This window comes from Myodes glareolus, chromosome 10 (genome assembly GCF_982192425.1).
Source record: "Myodes glareolus chromosome 10, mMyoGla1.1, whole genome shotgun sequence".
NCBI classification, from domain to species: domain Eukaryota; kingdom Metazoa; phylum Chordata; class Mammalia; order Rodentia; family Cricetidae; genus Myodes; species Myodes glareolus.
In genome coordinates, this window is record NC_142035.1 from 20563441 (window position 1) to 20577417 (window position 13977).

Sequence of the window (13977 nt, forward strand, 5' to 3'; positions counted from 1 at the left end):
ACCTGGCTTTCCCCTCTCCCTGAAATACGCCCCCTACTGTAAACTAGGAGTTTACTCTATTACCCAACTTAGCCCTAACCCTAATAATCAAACATTTGTTCAGTAAATTTGCACCCTGCCGCTTTAGGGTTGGAAGCTGAAAGAGTCTACCATATTCTCTATGAATTCCCCCCGAATCCTAGCCGGAAGGGGTCCATTGGTTCTTTCATTCTGACATTGAACCAACTCAGTTCTCCCAGGACCTTTTAACCACAATTGCTCCTCCCTCCCTCCCTCTTTTACTTGCCCAGAGCTGGGTGTCCCCACCACCTCCCTCCCACTTACCACCGCGCTGGGCAGCCGAGAACGGGAGGCCAGAAACGCCTTTGTTTCTTCTTTATTTGCGGATATAATTATTATGCACCGCACTCTAAATTAGAGATAGATTTTTTTTCTGATATACATTTCATCTTATTCACCACGAGCACACCACACGCACAGTATACAGTTCCACAACCGGACACATTGCACAAGATGAGTTTGGGTTCCTGAAAACCGGCAGGCAAACAGGCTCCTGCCGCGGCTTCTCCAGAAGGAAGTCGCCCGCCCGAAATGGATTTCCCGACCAGCCTTTCTGGCCGCAAGGCTGAAATGTCTAGGGCATGGGGAGCGCTCTTGCTGGAAATGGCTGGACGCTGTAGATTCCAAGCACTGGATAGCTGTGAAATGTCCCCCACCCCACCCCAAGGTCAAGTTTCCGAGCCTGCGAGCTGCGTGGGCCCCTTTCCCCTCCCTTCCCACCCCTACAGGTGACTGGAGCCAAAGTTGGGGCGGGGGAGGCTCCAGGAAGGACAGAAAACATTCTCCACAAATATGCTCTCGCTCCCCGCAAACCAGGGCTGTGTGGAATAGAAAGGACGACAGAAACGCAGACGCAGTGGACCTTGGATGTCTATCCCCTCCCTCCCCCACCCCGTCCCCGAATAATCAGCAACTAGGAACCAGAGGTGTTTAAAGCTCGGCCTCCCTAGTGCGGTGGCGCACGGGGCTGGGGGCGGGGGTGGGAGGAATGAGGGAGGATGGGGATGTGCGGGGCGGGAGCTGGAGGCAGGGGTCCCGCCCGCTAGTCCTCTGCGTTGGTTCGGTAGGCCTCGATGAGGCCCTCGAGTGAGTGCACGAAGCCGGACACGCTGCAGATGCCGCCAATGACGAAGATGGCCACATCGAAGAAGACCTGGTGCCACAGCAGCTTGCGCCAGAGCAGGCGCAGGTGGAAGAGGCTGGGCAGCAGGAAGCAGAGGCCGGCGCCGGTGAGACTGCCGGTGAGGCCCATGAGCAGCGCGAAGTGCGGCACGTAGATGGCCATGAGCAGCGTGAAGACCACCAGCGCACAGCGCAGCGTCAGCCCCCACGACTTGAGGCGACCGTCGCCTCCGTAGCAGGCGGGGAAGAAGGCACGGCTGCCTTCCTGGAAGAGAGACTTCTCCAGCACTTCGACGGCCGCGAAGAAGGGCAACGGGTAGGACAGCAGCGCCTTGGCCACCAGGAAGAGATTAACCACGGCGCGGATGGAACCGGGCAGATTATCGGTGATGACTTCCTTGGTTTCGTCGGCCCAGGTGAGGTAGGCGACGAGCGCGAAGAGACCCTTGAGCACGCAGGCGGCGATGTGCGTCCAGTTCATCATGCAGTGGAATTCGCTGGGCTGCTGCATGTTACCTTCGAGGGAGGGCAGGAAGATCTGCGACGTGTAGCTGAACACGATGATGCCGATGGAGATGGGAAATTTCTTGACGTCGATGTAGAACTTCACCTTCTCCCAGGCCCAGTCACGCGCGCGCGAGAGGCAGTAAGCGATGACCAGGATGTTGATGACGAAGTGGGCCAGCGTGCACAGCAGACTGAACTTGGAGACGGCCTTGAGGTTCTTCAGGAAGGCGCAGGGCAGCAGCACGGCGGTAGCGATGATGGACCAGGACTTCTGCGACACGGGCAGCCCCGGGAAGCTATTGTACATGAGGTTGCCGCTCACCACCACGTACAAGATGCACGTCATCACCAGCTCGATGATCTGGGCCACATTAACCACGCGGCCACCCAGCGTGGGGAAACGGGGAGCACAGCACGCGTTGGCTATGGCCACATAAGAGTCCCGCACGCGCACCACCTCGCCGTCTTCGTTCTCCTCGTACAAGCATGCGATGAGAATCTTGCCGGTGTAGCAACACACCACCGCAGCGAAGATGATGAGGAACAACCCCAGGTAGCCGCCGTGGAGGATGGCGTAGGGTAGGCCCAGCACAAACATGCCCTGTGGTGCAAAGAGGCAACCAGATCCAGGAGCTCAGCCCAGGCAGCCTTGGAAAGGGACTGTATCTATCGCTAGGGGGAGCTAGGAAAGGAGGACTTGCGCCTAAGCGACCAGGTGGAACCTATGGAGGACTGGGACCAATCCTTGTGAAAAGGGCCCTAAAGCAGAATCTGAGTGTTAAGCCAGAGGGAAGGCTAGTGCGGGGGGGGGGGGGGGATGGAGGAGTCTAAGGGTAAAGGGGAATACAGAAATCCTAGCAGATAGTTCCTGGTGATAGAATCAGAAGCGGGGATGGAAAGCAGGGACTGGAAGGAGCATGGTCCCAGAAGGGCACTTTGAAAAGCTCCGAAGATCCAGGCACCGGATTTAAGGTGGCCTGGAATGGGATGCTCATTAATGAGGTATCTTAAGGGTCAAACTAGAGGAGTGGAGGCCGGGTAACGAGGAACCCACTGAAACCCGAAGGAAGCCAGAAAGGAAGAAATACGCAGGCACTTTGGCTAGACTTTGGGGAACTGAGAAGGGGTGGGAATACGGACTGGGAACCCTAGGACAAGGCTGGAGTTGGGGCCGGGAGTAGCCATCGGAAGGGTATTTTAATTGGGATCTGCAGAGGGCAGCAGAGTAGGGACCCTTCCTACCCAGGATGCCGGGCAGCTGCGGGAAACCAAAGCCGACAGGTCTCTAGAATCCGATCAGATGAAAGGGCCACAGAGGTGCAATGTCGTTTGTAATTTACATGGAGGAAAAAAAAAGCTAACGAAATACAAGATTTCCGAGGCCTGCGCACCTCCAGCCTACCTTTCTCCGGGCTAGAAAACGGAGCCATGAAAGACACAGGGAGAAACACCGGCAATCGCGAAGGCCTCTGGGACTCCATCCCTATTCTGTATTCTTTCAATCTCCTGTCCCTGAGTGGGAAGTGCCACGGGTAGAGAGACACCTAAGCATCCCTCTAAATCTAAAGGCCAGAGAAACCCAACCCTAAGAAACCTACGTTCTCTGTCTCAACGATTCAACACTCCAGAGAAGCTAGGGAGCCAAGACAAAGAGCCCAGGGGCTCCCAGAATCGAGGCCTCCTCCCTCCCAGAGGTTGGGGCCCATCAATCCCTGCCCGCTTCCGGGGTTGTTTGAGAAATCCAAATCATTCAGCGGAGGAGTTCCGCGCTCCTGGTGGGAATGGGACTGGAATAGGGGTTGGAATTAGAGGTTACAGAGGACGAGTTTGACGGCCTAAGGCAGTTCTCAGCCTCTGGAGCTGCTTGGCCGGCAGGTGAAGGAGACGCTTGGCTTCTGCGGTGCAGCCGGGATTTCGGGCGAAAGAAGTCAGTTTGCGCAGCTGCGTGGTGCTGTGCCTGCCTGAGTGTGTGCTTATGTGTGTGCATGCATTATAATCAAGCTAGGACATGGGCACTTGCTGTGTAAAAAGTATTGCTGCTATTGGGGAAAGCCTTGGGGTTTACCAAGTACGTATCGGGTAACCTCGTCAACTGTAAATCAATGCACGTCATGTGCCTGTTTGTTCATGGGGAAGGGGACCGAGGAGACAGACGTGTCTGTCTCTGTATGTGTGCACGATTTCTGCGTGTGTCCGGAGGAGGAGACTCCCAGCTCAGCTCTCCCTCCCCCCGCCCCCCACCCCCTATCTCCTCCGGAAAATGCAGCTGTGACTCCATTCCGCAGCCCAAGGCAAACTGTCCCTTCTGATCCTGGTTTTCTTTCTCCCTCCCACCCCCACCTCCGCCCCAAGCCCTTCCCCATTTCTCCAGCTTTTGCAGGGTCTCTAAATTTGTATCGTCCCCCCCCCCCCACGCCCAAACCTCAGCCAAGTTGTCCTGCCGCAGGGGCAGTAAGAGGATGATCTGTGGATCTGAACAGGACACCACCTGGGGGCGTAGATCCCCACACAGCTAAGAAGGTCGGAGAAGAGGAGATAAACTCTCGAGTCCTAGCGGGAGCGGGCATTGAAACCTAGACCTCTGCGAGGTTCGTGTGGGAGCAGAGCCGAGCAATCACGGCTCAGGTGGGGGTGGTGACAGTAAGAGATGGGAATTCCGCGCTCACCTGAATGGCGTTTGTCACGTTCCAGCCCGCCTCCCACGCCGTGATCTTAGGCTTGTCATGACCCCCGAACTCGCCCCCAGCTCCCACGGCTTGGTCCTTGGAGCCAGACGGTGGCAGAGGAGCACCGCCGCGCTGGTAATGGATGTCTCCTTCGACGGGCGGTTCGGCGCCCTCCTCTCCGCAGGGCTCGCCTTCCGATTTCAGGATGTCCATTTGCAGGCCCTGGCGATGCTCAAAGTCGAGGTCGTCGCAGTGTGCGAAGCCCACCGCCTCCTCATCCGTGGCCGCCTGAAATCCCATCCTGGCAAACATGCCGCTCACCTTGGCCTGGGATTTGTTGGACACGGACGTGGCCACATTGGTCAGCTTGCTGCGGAGCAGGGTGGCCATGGTGGCGGCGGGGCAGGAGGAAAGGACAGAAGGGTCTGGGGACGCGGCAAGCGCGTGTTAAGGCAGCAAGGGCCGCTATCTCCGCTGGCTCTTGGTGCGGCACCCCGGGGCACTCTGGCTCATGACCCTCGCGCCCTGCGTTCGAGGCTGGCTCCAGGAGTGATAGGCTGGCTCTCGGTGGGACCGGCCAGAGAGGTGACGAGTGCTCTGCAGAGCTGGCGCGGGTGCCTGCCGGGCTGCGGAGGGCGGCGGCGACGGCGGCGTCAGAGCAGCTACGCGAGGCTGGCGCGGCGCCCCCACGCGGGCGCAGCCCAATGCGCTCGCACCCCTCGGAGTCAGGCGGTGCGTGGGCAGAGGGCGGAAAGGGGATGTTGCCCAAGCCCGGGGACGTGAGGTGGGGGCTGGGAGGAGGGAAAGGGGCCACGAAAGGTTTCGGAAGTGTGATAGGGACAGGAGAGGGGCACCCTTGGGAAGGCGGTAGGAAGGAGCACTGGGAGGTGTGGGTGGGGGGCCCCCCAAGTGCTGCATTTCTGGAGGAGGTGCTAAGAGGGCTCCCTGGCCCGTCCCACCTCGTCGTCGCCGCAAGGAGGGAGGAGTTCAGTTATTGAGGTCCTCCATCCCCAGACCAACACTCCAGAGTCCCCAAGCTTTGCGGGCCCAGAACTTCTGGCTTGAAGTCCGGATAGCCATAAGGACAGTTGCCGGTCTTTAGCGGAGCCGGGCGGGCTGTCTGTCGCCCTGCCATCTATTACGCGCTCTTAAATTTCGCCGCAAGTCCATCTTGGTGACAGAAGTGAACGTCTTGGATCATGTTAAAGATGTTCAGTCCCCGACCGGACCACCTAAGTCGTTTCTACCGTCCAGTGATGCCACGATGGAAGCGGGTAGCTCGCCACCAACTGCTCTCCAGATGCGCGCAGAGAGGAGGCGAAAGGCTGGCAGTTGGCTTTTATTCCTTTCTCTCTTTCTCTTTTTATATGGAGGCTTGGAAGGAGCAGGACTCAAAGGATGCCTCTCAGTAGCAAAGACAGAATGGAGAAAAGGCGGGCTCCACGGTCCTGTGAACTAGGGCGCAGATACACCGGTGCGCTCGGCCAGGCTCAGATCACCGCCCCCTGGACTGTGAGAGCTTGGATGCTTCTGTTGAGTGTCATGCGTATGTGTGCAAGCACGAAGACCAAAGAGATCCAGAGACAAAGACATCGCATCAGATACCGCTGTGGGTCGGCGCTGTGTGAACTCTGAGCGTGAGGTTTGGTAATCGTGTGTGTTCCGTGTGCGGTTTTGTGCGCAGTGGAGACTCGGTGCGGAGCTGGTGTTCCTGAATGGAGTTGCCTGCGTGTGTGCTGGCGTGAGTCCCTTTGTAGTCTCCATGAGGTGCGGGTCGGCTGTGGCTGTTCCGTGTGGGTCCCTGCCTATGTTCTCAGCTAGGTTCTTTCCCCAATTCCAGAGCAATAAACCACGGAATGGAACCTGCAGCAGTCCCAGCACAGATAGCGTTGTCACTGAGTCGAGGAAAGCTGAAAGAAATGATAATGACTCCCCCCCCCCCCATCATGTCCCCTCTGAAGACCCGTTCTTCGTGGGAAACCCAGTCTCTCCCTTCTCTGCAGTATTTTTAGATTAGCCCAGGTCAGCGCACAAGTAGGGCAGCCTGAGGGCTTTGACCAGCGAGTAGGAGCTGCCAGGACTAGACGGGCTACCCTTAGCCCCTCCAACTTCAACTCAAGCACCTCTTGGTCTCTGACAGAGGTCTCTCTCCCAGGTAGGGGACCTCTATACATTGGACAGAGTGTTCCTCACCCCTCCCTATGCTCCCCCTTCCCTCACACATGCCCACTGCAAAAAAAAAAAAAAAAATCCACTTCCTGCCAAACCAAGATCAAACCCTTCCCCCTAACATGGCGAATTCTGGTCACCTCCAGCCATTTGATAGAAGCAAAGACAAGACAGAGAGATTCCTTCCCGGTAGGTACACAGACATCCTCCCTTCCAAAAAAAGCTTTGAACAGAAGGGACCCTCTAACCCAGAGGTTTGCCCTACAGATTCCTCCAGACAAGGGCTTCCATCCCTTCCTGACCACTTCTTCCTGGAGGAATTCCTCCGGCCCACCCGACATATGTAGGTGGAGGGACTTAGTGTCTTTGCAGTGACCTCTTGTGCCCTTCAACACACACTTTAAGATAGTTATGGATGCCTTCCTTGACAAGCAAATCCATAGTACTTATCTTTTCTTTCGTTTTCTTTACAGTGTTATTATTATTATTATTATTATTATTATTATTATTATTATTTTACTATTATTATTTTATAGGGCCAGAGTGGGCTGTAGGGTTCGTGGGTGAGAAATGAGGCCATTTATTTATTCACTCATTCTCTGCACCTTTTTACCATCCTTGCTGTGCCTGGCTGTTCTGTTGGAGTTACCAGAACAAGTGTGGTCCCTACCTGTACTCCTCACCCAAATTCTTGGCTCTGAGATCTAATTTTGAGGGACCACTTGATTTATCCTGTCCCCCATCTTCAAATATCCAGACAGAGCCTCTTTTCATCCCTAATTTTACAGATAAGCAAACCCTCATCCTTGCAATGTATTGAAGTGTCCTGCTCAAGGTCACCCAGAATCCAAGGGGAAGCCAGCCTAGAACCCAGGGAGCTGGACGATTCCCCCAGAGAACCTCCCCCTGTGTAACCCTCCATCGCCTCTCTCAGACTGTTGTTGAGTCTTTGATCATTCACTGCCCAGAGAGAAGAAATCCGAAATCAGATCTTAGTTCCTCTGATTAAAATGGTCTGAGAGCAGCAGTTGGGAAGGACCTCCTCTTCCTGCTGTTCGCAGTGAAAGCCTCTTCCCTGGCTGGAAGTGGCTGTAGCAAGCTCCGGAGCAGCCTGTCATTCCCAGGGCAATCCTACTTCATCATATCCCAGCATGAGGGTGTTGGACTGCTCTCCCTAGTTCCTCTTATTCTCATTTTCTCATCCCTTCCATGTGAGATCAGCCTGGTATAACTATTCGGAGAATTCAGAAAACTCTGTGTATAAACCACTTAGTGTGTGTTTCGTAGCTAATATGTGGCAGCCGTCGCCACTGCTCCTTATTGTATCCAGCTGCTACTTATTGTTGTGGGGGGGGCGCGGGGTACAAACAGAAAGCATGTGGCTGGGTCTGAGAGTCTGAGCAAACTGGGCTAGGATACTTTTTTTGTCTCAACCCCACCTGCCCCTTCCAGTTCTGAGCTGGCCTGGAGATAAGGGAATGGTCAGAAAGAGGGTGGAGGGCATGGGACTGAGCCAGCTGATGGTGAGTTAAGCTGTGCTTTTGTGAAGTCATTAGACTCTAGATTATTCTGCCTGGCTTTTCTTGGGCGCCCACTATGAGAGGACTCTGCATGGGCTACGACCCTTAGTAGAAACACAGCATAAACACATACAAGCTCACACATACATACTCATACATACACTTATAAACACCTATACAATGGCAAACCAAGTGGCAGAAACATGGAGAAGATGCGGTACAACCTACGGGTTCAAGTACATTGGCAGACTCATACAGATGGACAGGGCAATTGGCAGAACTACGTACAGATCAAGGACAGACCAGCACACAGACAATGTAAGATTTGTGCCAAGACTGGCCCCATACAAAGAAACCAGACACTGAGGAGTCATTCTCACAGGCAGATGAACAGGCTTAGACACAGATCAACACAGGGATAGATACAGACATGGAGAAACATACATAAGCAGGCTCTCAGACAAGAGGACATGAACACACAGAGAGACACATGGTTTACACCGAAAGCCACCACGCCAGAGCATCCTTAGGTGACCACTGATTGTAAAGACGCGAGAACAAAGGAGGAGAGGAGAAGGAAGTCAAAAAGAGACAGGAAGGGAAAGAGTGCCAGGCAGCAGGACACCGAAGAGGAGGCTGAGGTGCCACTGTTTTCCCCTCTGACCCCCAAATCTGGTGACTAAGAAATGGGGAGGGGGATTTGGAATGAGGGCACTGAGGCTATAGCTGGCCTGTCTGGGAATAGATGCCTTCTTCTAGGGCCACCGTGGGGTCCCTCTGCCTTGGGGGAACCTGGACTTCCTGACAGAGTATAGACAGAAGCTCCCAGGACTCCTACGAAGCCAAGGATCAGGGTTCTGGGGCCCAGATAAGATGTGCCTCCTTTCCTGATGCATGGGCACCATGAGTCATTGAAGCTTTTCGGGATCCAGGGAGTTAAATGTCTGCCCAGCAGAGATGGAAGCCACTTTGGGGGAAGAGGTAGGGTTAAAAAGAACTGGGCTTATCTCCCAGAGCAGGCAGTGACTTGGGGGAGGGGGGCCTGGAGCCCTTGAATTAATGGCCTGGAAAGCTATCATCATGAGCGTCATTTCGGGGCTGAATGATCACAGACAGACCCCCGTCCCCACCCCCACTGTGGCTCACAGCCCTCCTTTGCCTTTTCTCTCCGTGAGCCTTTTCCTGATGAGGGACCAGGCTCTGATACCCTGCAATTGGAGCATCCTAAGGTGTTTCTCACAGCAGAAAGGAGCAGCGTGGTCTTGCCCAACAGTAGAACCCAGTTTCCCCATGCTATGTCCACAAGCACAAAGGAGGGGCCAGACAGCCAGGTAGAAGGCTCGGAATGGGCAGTACACACAGAGAACAAAGATCCTGACTTCTGCCTCCTGAGGTACAAACTAGAAGGTGTAGGGGCTGCCTTTGCTGGCTCAGGGTACAACACATTCAAGTAGTTAGTGACTGTAAACCTAGAAGGCTTCTTTGCTGAGGTGGTGACATATCCTATCCTAGGGACATCCAAGCAAAAGCTGAATGTCCTATCAGGGACAATGCCCAAGGGATACTAGATTTCACTGACTGTTGGGCTTCTAGATTCATGCTTTGTGTGCTGAGAGTTTTGAAAGCAACCAGGAAGCAAGGGACACGTGGGCACACTCCTTGCCCTTGGTAGCCCTTAAAGTCACAGGAAAATGCCCAAAATTGAAGGAAGAGCCCTGGACCTGATTGGTGAATTAGACCAATGATGCTCTCCTTTGTGAAAACACAGCCCTTCTGTCAAGTGTGTGGTGTGTGTGTGCACGCTGTGTGTGTGTGTGTGTGTGTGTGTGTGTGGCAGAACATAAAAACATGTCATCTTTATTTCTCACTGTCTCCCATACACAGCACCAATATTCATTTTGGGTTGCTCTAAACCATCAAAGAAACATATATCTAATGGCCTAAGGCTGGTCCTAAATTCTGACTTCGGTAACTCCTGGAGGTAGATGTGGCTTCTATGCTTACATTCTCTTCTGTGTATCTGAAATCTAGTCATATACATACATACCAGACATGACTTGTATTAAGACAAGCTTGGGGACCATGATCAGATCCAGGGAGTTCTTTTGGAACCCGGGCTCACCACATACAACAACTGAGAGACATCATGACAGAGACTCTGGTCTCAGCAAGCCTATGTGACAAGGACCCTGGACTCCAGGAGCTCAGAAGCACTATGGTCTGGCCTCTTATAGCCCTGGTCCTGCTGGGACAGAGATAGTCTTTATTGGGGGCCGTGGGTGTGCTTGGTACTATTGAAAACTCTCTCAGGGGATTTTCCCCTACTGTCACAAGGTGAGACATTCAAATATGCCAGCGACTGTCAATCTCTTCGTGTTCTTCTGGTAAGGTTGTCCTCTACCACCACAGTTGGTTTTAAAACAACACCTGCAGAATTGGGCACAGGGAGATGAAGCTGGATCGTTCGTGGCACCAACAAGGGGAAAGGGAAGACAGGGAGGGAAAATGATGGGGGTGAAGAGAGTGTTACTGAAGCTAAGGGAGTGGCCCTTGCTTCCGCTAGAAGCTTCTTTGGTCAGCCTATGCTGGACAAAACCTACTTTCAATTGGGCTTGATGGCATAGGCAAATGGGAAATGGATTTGAAGGCTAGCCTGGGATACATAATGAAATTCTATTGCAAAAAATTAAAAAGAGAGGGGAGGCAATGAGATAGCTCAGCAAGTAAAATTGCATAAAATAATTTTTCTTTATTTATTTTTATTTTATATGCGCTGGTGTTGGGTCCCCTGGAACTGGAATTACAGACAGTTGTGAGCTACCATGTGAGTGCTGGGAAATCAACCTGGGTCCTCTGGAAGAGCAGTCAGTGCTCTTAATCTCTGAGCCATCTCTTCAATCCCCCACATAAAAGAATTTACCTGATGATCTGCATTTGATTTCCAGACCCCAAGTAGGAAAGAACTGTCTCCCTGGGTCATCCTCTGATCTCCATGTGTCTGTGTACACTAGCACACACACACACACACACACACACACACACACACTCATGTGCACGCATGTACACACACACACACATACACACACACATACACACACATACCATACAAATACACATTAAAAGTTATTATAATAAATCCCAAACAAAACAAACAAGGACAAGGCTGTAGCTTGCCTGGCACACACAAAGCCTGCATGAATGGGGTGTGCCATTCCTCTGCCAGACCCTAGCAGCTCAGGGACCAAGGCAAGGGTTCTTCTCAATCACAGCCCTTGTGGAAATCTGATGGGGCCATAGTCCCCTCTCCAAACCCAACCCTGGTGAGTCAATGGTCTGAGAATTCAATCTGGAAGCTTCTACTAGAAGCTTCTTCCAGTTGAAAGCTAGAGTTAGTTGATATCAAACATGACATTTAGGGCTGATGAGATGGCTTTGTGGGTAAAAATGCTTGCTGGGCAAGCCTGGGGACCTGAGTTTAATTCCTGAAATCCACAATGGAAGAAGCAGCTGTACTCTTGAGCTCTCCTCTGTCCTCCACACATGCATTGTGGCACGTGTACCCTCCCTTTGTCTCTCTGTCTCTCTCTAACACACACACACACACACACACACACACACACACCCCACTAATAAGAATTTTTAGCTAGCCTTGTCTACAGAGCGAGTTTCAGGATAGCCAGGACTCACAGAGAAACCCTGCCTCAAAAAATAAAAAATTTTAATATTTATTATTTGATGTGTATGGATGTTTTGCCTGAATGTGTGTCTGTTCATCACACACATGCCTGTGTCCTCAGAGGTCAGAAGAAGCATCATATATACCCTGAACTGTAGTTACAGTTGGTGAACCACCATATGGGTGCTGGGGACTGAACCCAAATCCCTCTGCAAGAGCAGCAAGTGCCTTTACCCTCTGAGCCTCCTCTCCAGTTCAACAATAACTTTAAGTAATATTTAGTAAACGTTAACTCTCCTCTAGGTCAAGACTAAACGCCAAATCTGAGTTACAACATCATCAAGTCTCATAACATCGCCTTGAGTGTGGATAAGTTTCCCGTCCATTTTGCAGATGGGGGCACCGGAATACAAGATTAAGTGACTTTTCCCAGTGCTTCACAGAAAGGTAGTGGCGGATCTAAGTAAGATTCAAACCCAAGATCGGAACAGCTCTCATAGTCTCGGTGCTTCAGGCGAGTATGCCAGGAAGAGTTTTGGTTTCAGGGCTCCAAGAGGGGTCTGCAAACCTAGTATGGCTCCCTCTGTGCAAACTCATCAGCTCTAGAGCAATTCTACCTGCATTGACTTTCTATGATGCTCAGAGAAGCTTGGAGACATCTGGCCTCAGTGGGTGGTCTTAGTCCTGGGCTTTCCAACTTCAAGAACACAAGGCTCTTCCCACAGGATAGCTTCGACTCCTGGGCCTGCTGTAGGGTCTTGAGATCCTTGCTGGTTCCTAGAATGGCATAGGTGAAAATTTTTACATCCTGAAAATTGCCCAGTTTCTTACTTTATATCGAAAACACCTACCAGCAGATTCTAAATCTTTAGGGTATTCCAGTCCTGCTTTAACTGTCACAGGTCATATGACAAAAGAAACAGGGGGTCCAAACACGGAAACACAGGGAACTATAGTCACTGGGTGAGTGGAATTTAATTTCAGCGGCACCCCCATCCATCACATTGCAGCAATTGTGTTAATGAATTTCCTGATTTCACAGCTCTGTAATGTAGTATTGTGTTGCATTTGCATTTCTGGTTGTATGTTGCTAAAAGGATAAGATTCTGTGCCCAGCTTTCAGTGTGTGCCTATTCCAGTAACATTATAATAAAGATAATGTGTCAACTGTTGGGAAGCGGCTGCGGATGCTCTCCCCACTTCTAACTGAATGGTGTGTTAGCTGAGTGTGAGAAGCGTGCATTTAATTCGGTCCGACCAAGTAGAAAATAAGCTGCACACTCGGGTGCCCCCCACTGCCCCTGCCACCTGGACGGGTCTCCATCCTCCATTCATCTCCCCCACTGCTGCCTTCGAGGGGAAGTATGACAGCGTAATGAACAGTTGTACGACGTGCTATAAAAAGGCAATTAAGGGAACTATCAGACTGGGACAAGCCAGTGTGACCTGGTTAATAGCTCTGAGCTCTGAGTGGGGCCGTGGGGAGGACGGGCTGAAGGAGGGGGAGGGGCTTGCTATTTACAGTGAGGGGCTGAAGTTGTCCCAGCAACTGTCAGGTAGCAAAGGGCACCTGGCTGCCCTCATGACCGCTGGTGCCAAGGGACAGCCCTGGGGTCATGTTGGTTGACAGCAAAGCTCTACAGTCACCCTCGACCTGTGTGACATCCTGCTGATGTCAGGTTCTCATCAGGTTGATGTCAGGTTGCTTCTCCTGAGCAAGTGACCCCTAGTCTCTTGGCTCCAGTTTCCTCTTCTGTTAAATGGGTGATCATCCTGGAATTACACCCCAGCAGTGATGAAAGGATGCGTTCACTGTCTTTGCTGTGCGTGTGTGTGTCTTCACCCGTGCAGGTGTGTGGAGGCAAGAGGGTGACATCAGGATACTTCTTCAGTCATTTCCTAGGATTGCTTTTTGAGACAAGGTCTAGAGCCGCAGAACATACAGAATGAACCTATCTCTGTCTCCATATGGATCCATATGGACATATATGGGTCTGAAGAAGTAGGCTCTAATGCCAGTGAAGGAATGGACTCGCAAGGAAAGAGCAAGCAGCAGAGAGCACGAACTTCCTTCTTCTATGTCCTTCTATCGGCTTCCAGCAGAAGCTGTAGCCAAGATTAAAGCTGGGTCTTCCTGCCTCAAGATCCAGACCAGAGACGTGTGTCTTCCTACCTCAAAAGTCTAGACTAGAAGTGGATTCGCCCACTTCACACCAAATGAAATAATCTTGCATAGGTGTGCTCTCCATTTCCAGGC

The 13977-nt window shown here is 52.3% G+C and overlaps 1 protein-coding gene across 1 annotated transcript; it reads right to left on the reverse strand.

Moving 5' to 3' along the window:
• Nucleotides 1-360: 360 nt before the first annotated feature.
• On the reverse strand, nt 361-5293 carry Slc32a1 (solute carrier family 32 member 1). The gene is made up of 2 exons (XM_087911050.1): nt 4356-5293; nt 361-2290 (listed from the first exon to the last, which is right to left on the reverse strand). Exons 1-2 carry the CDS (start codon nt 4743-4745, stop codon nt 1103-1105), a joined length of 1578 nt encoding a protein of 525 aa, XP_087767176.1. The 5' UTR covers nt 4746-5293; the 3' UTR covers nt 361-1102.
• Nucleotides 5294-13977: the final 8684 nt, after the last annotated feature.

Bases quoted from the DNA above. Each gene is read 5' to 3' on its own strand.
- Slc32a1 (XM_087911050.1), bottom strand. From the start codon at position 4,745: ATGGCCACCCTGCTCCGCAGCAAGCTGACCAATGTGGCCACGTCCGTG. The intron at 2,291-4,355 runs GTGAGCGCGGAA...TTTGCACCACAG, and splicing joins ACGTGACAAACGCCATTCAG to GGCATGTTTGTGCTGGGCCT.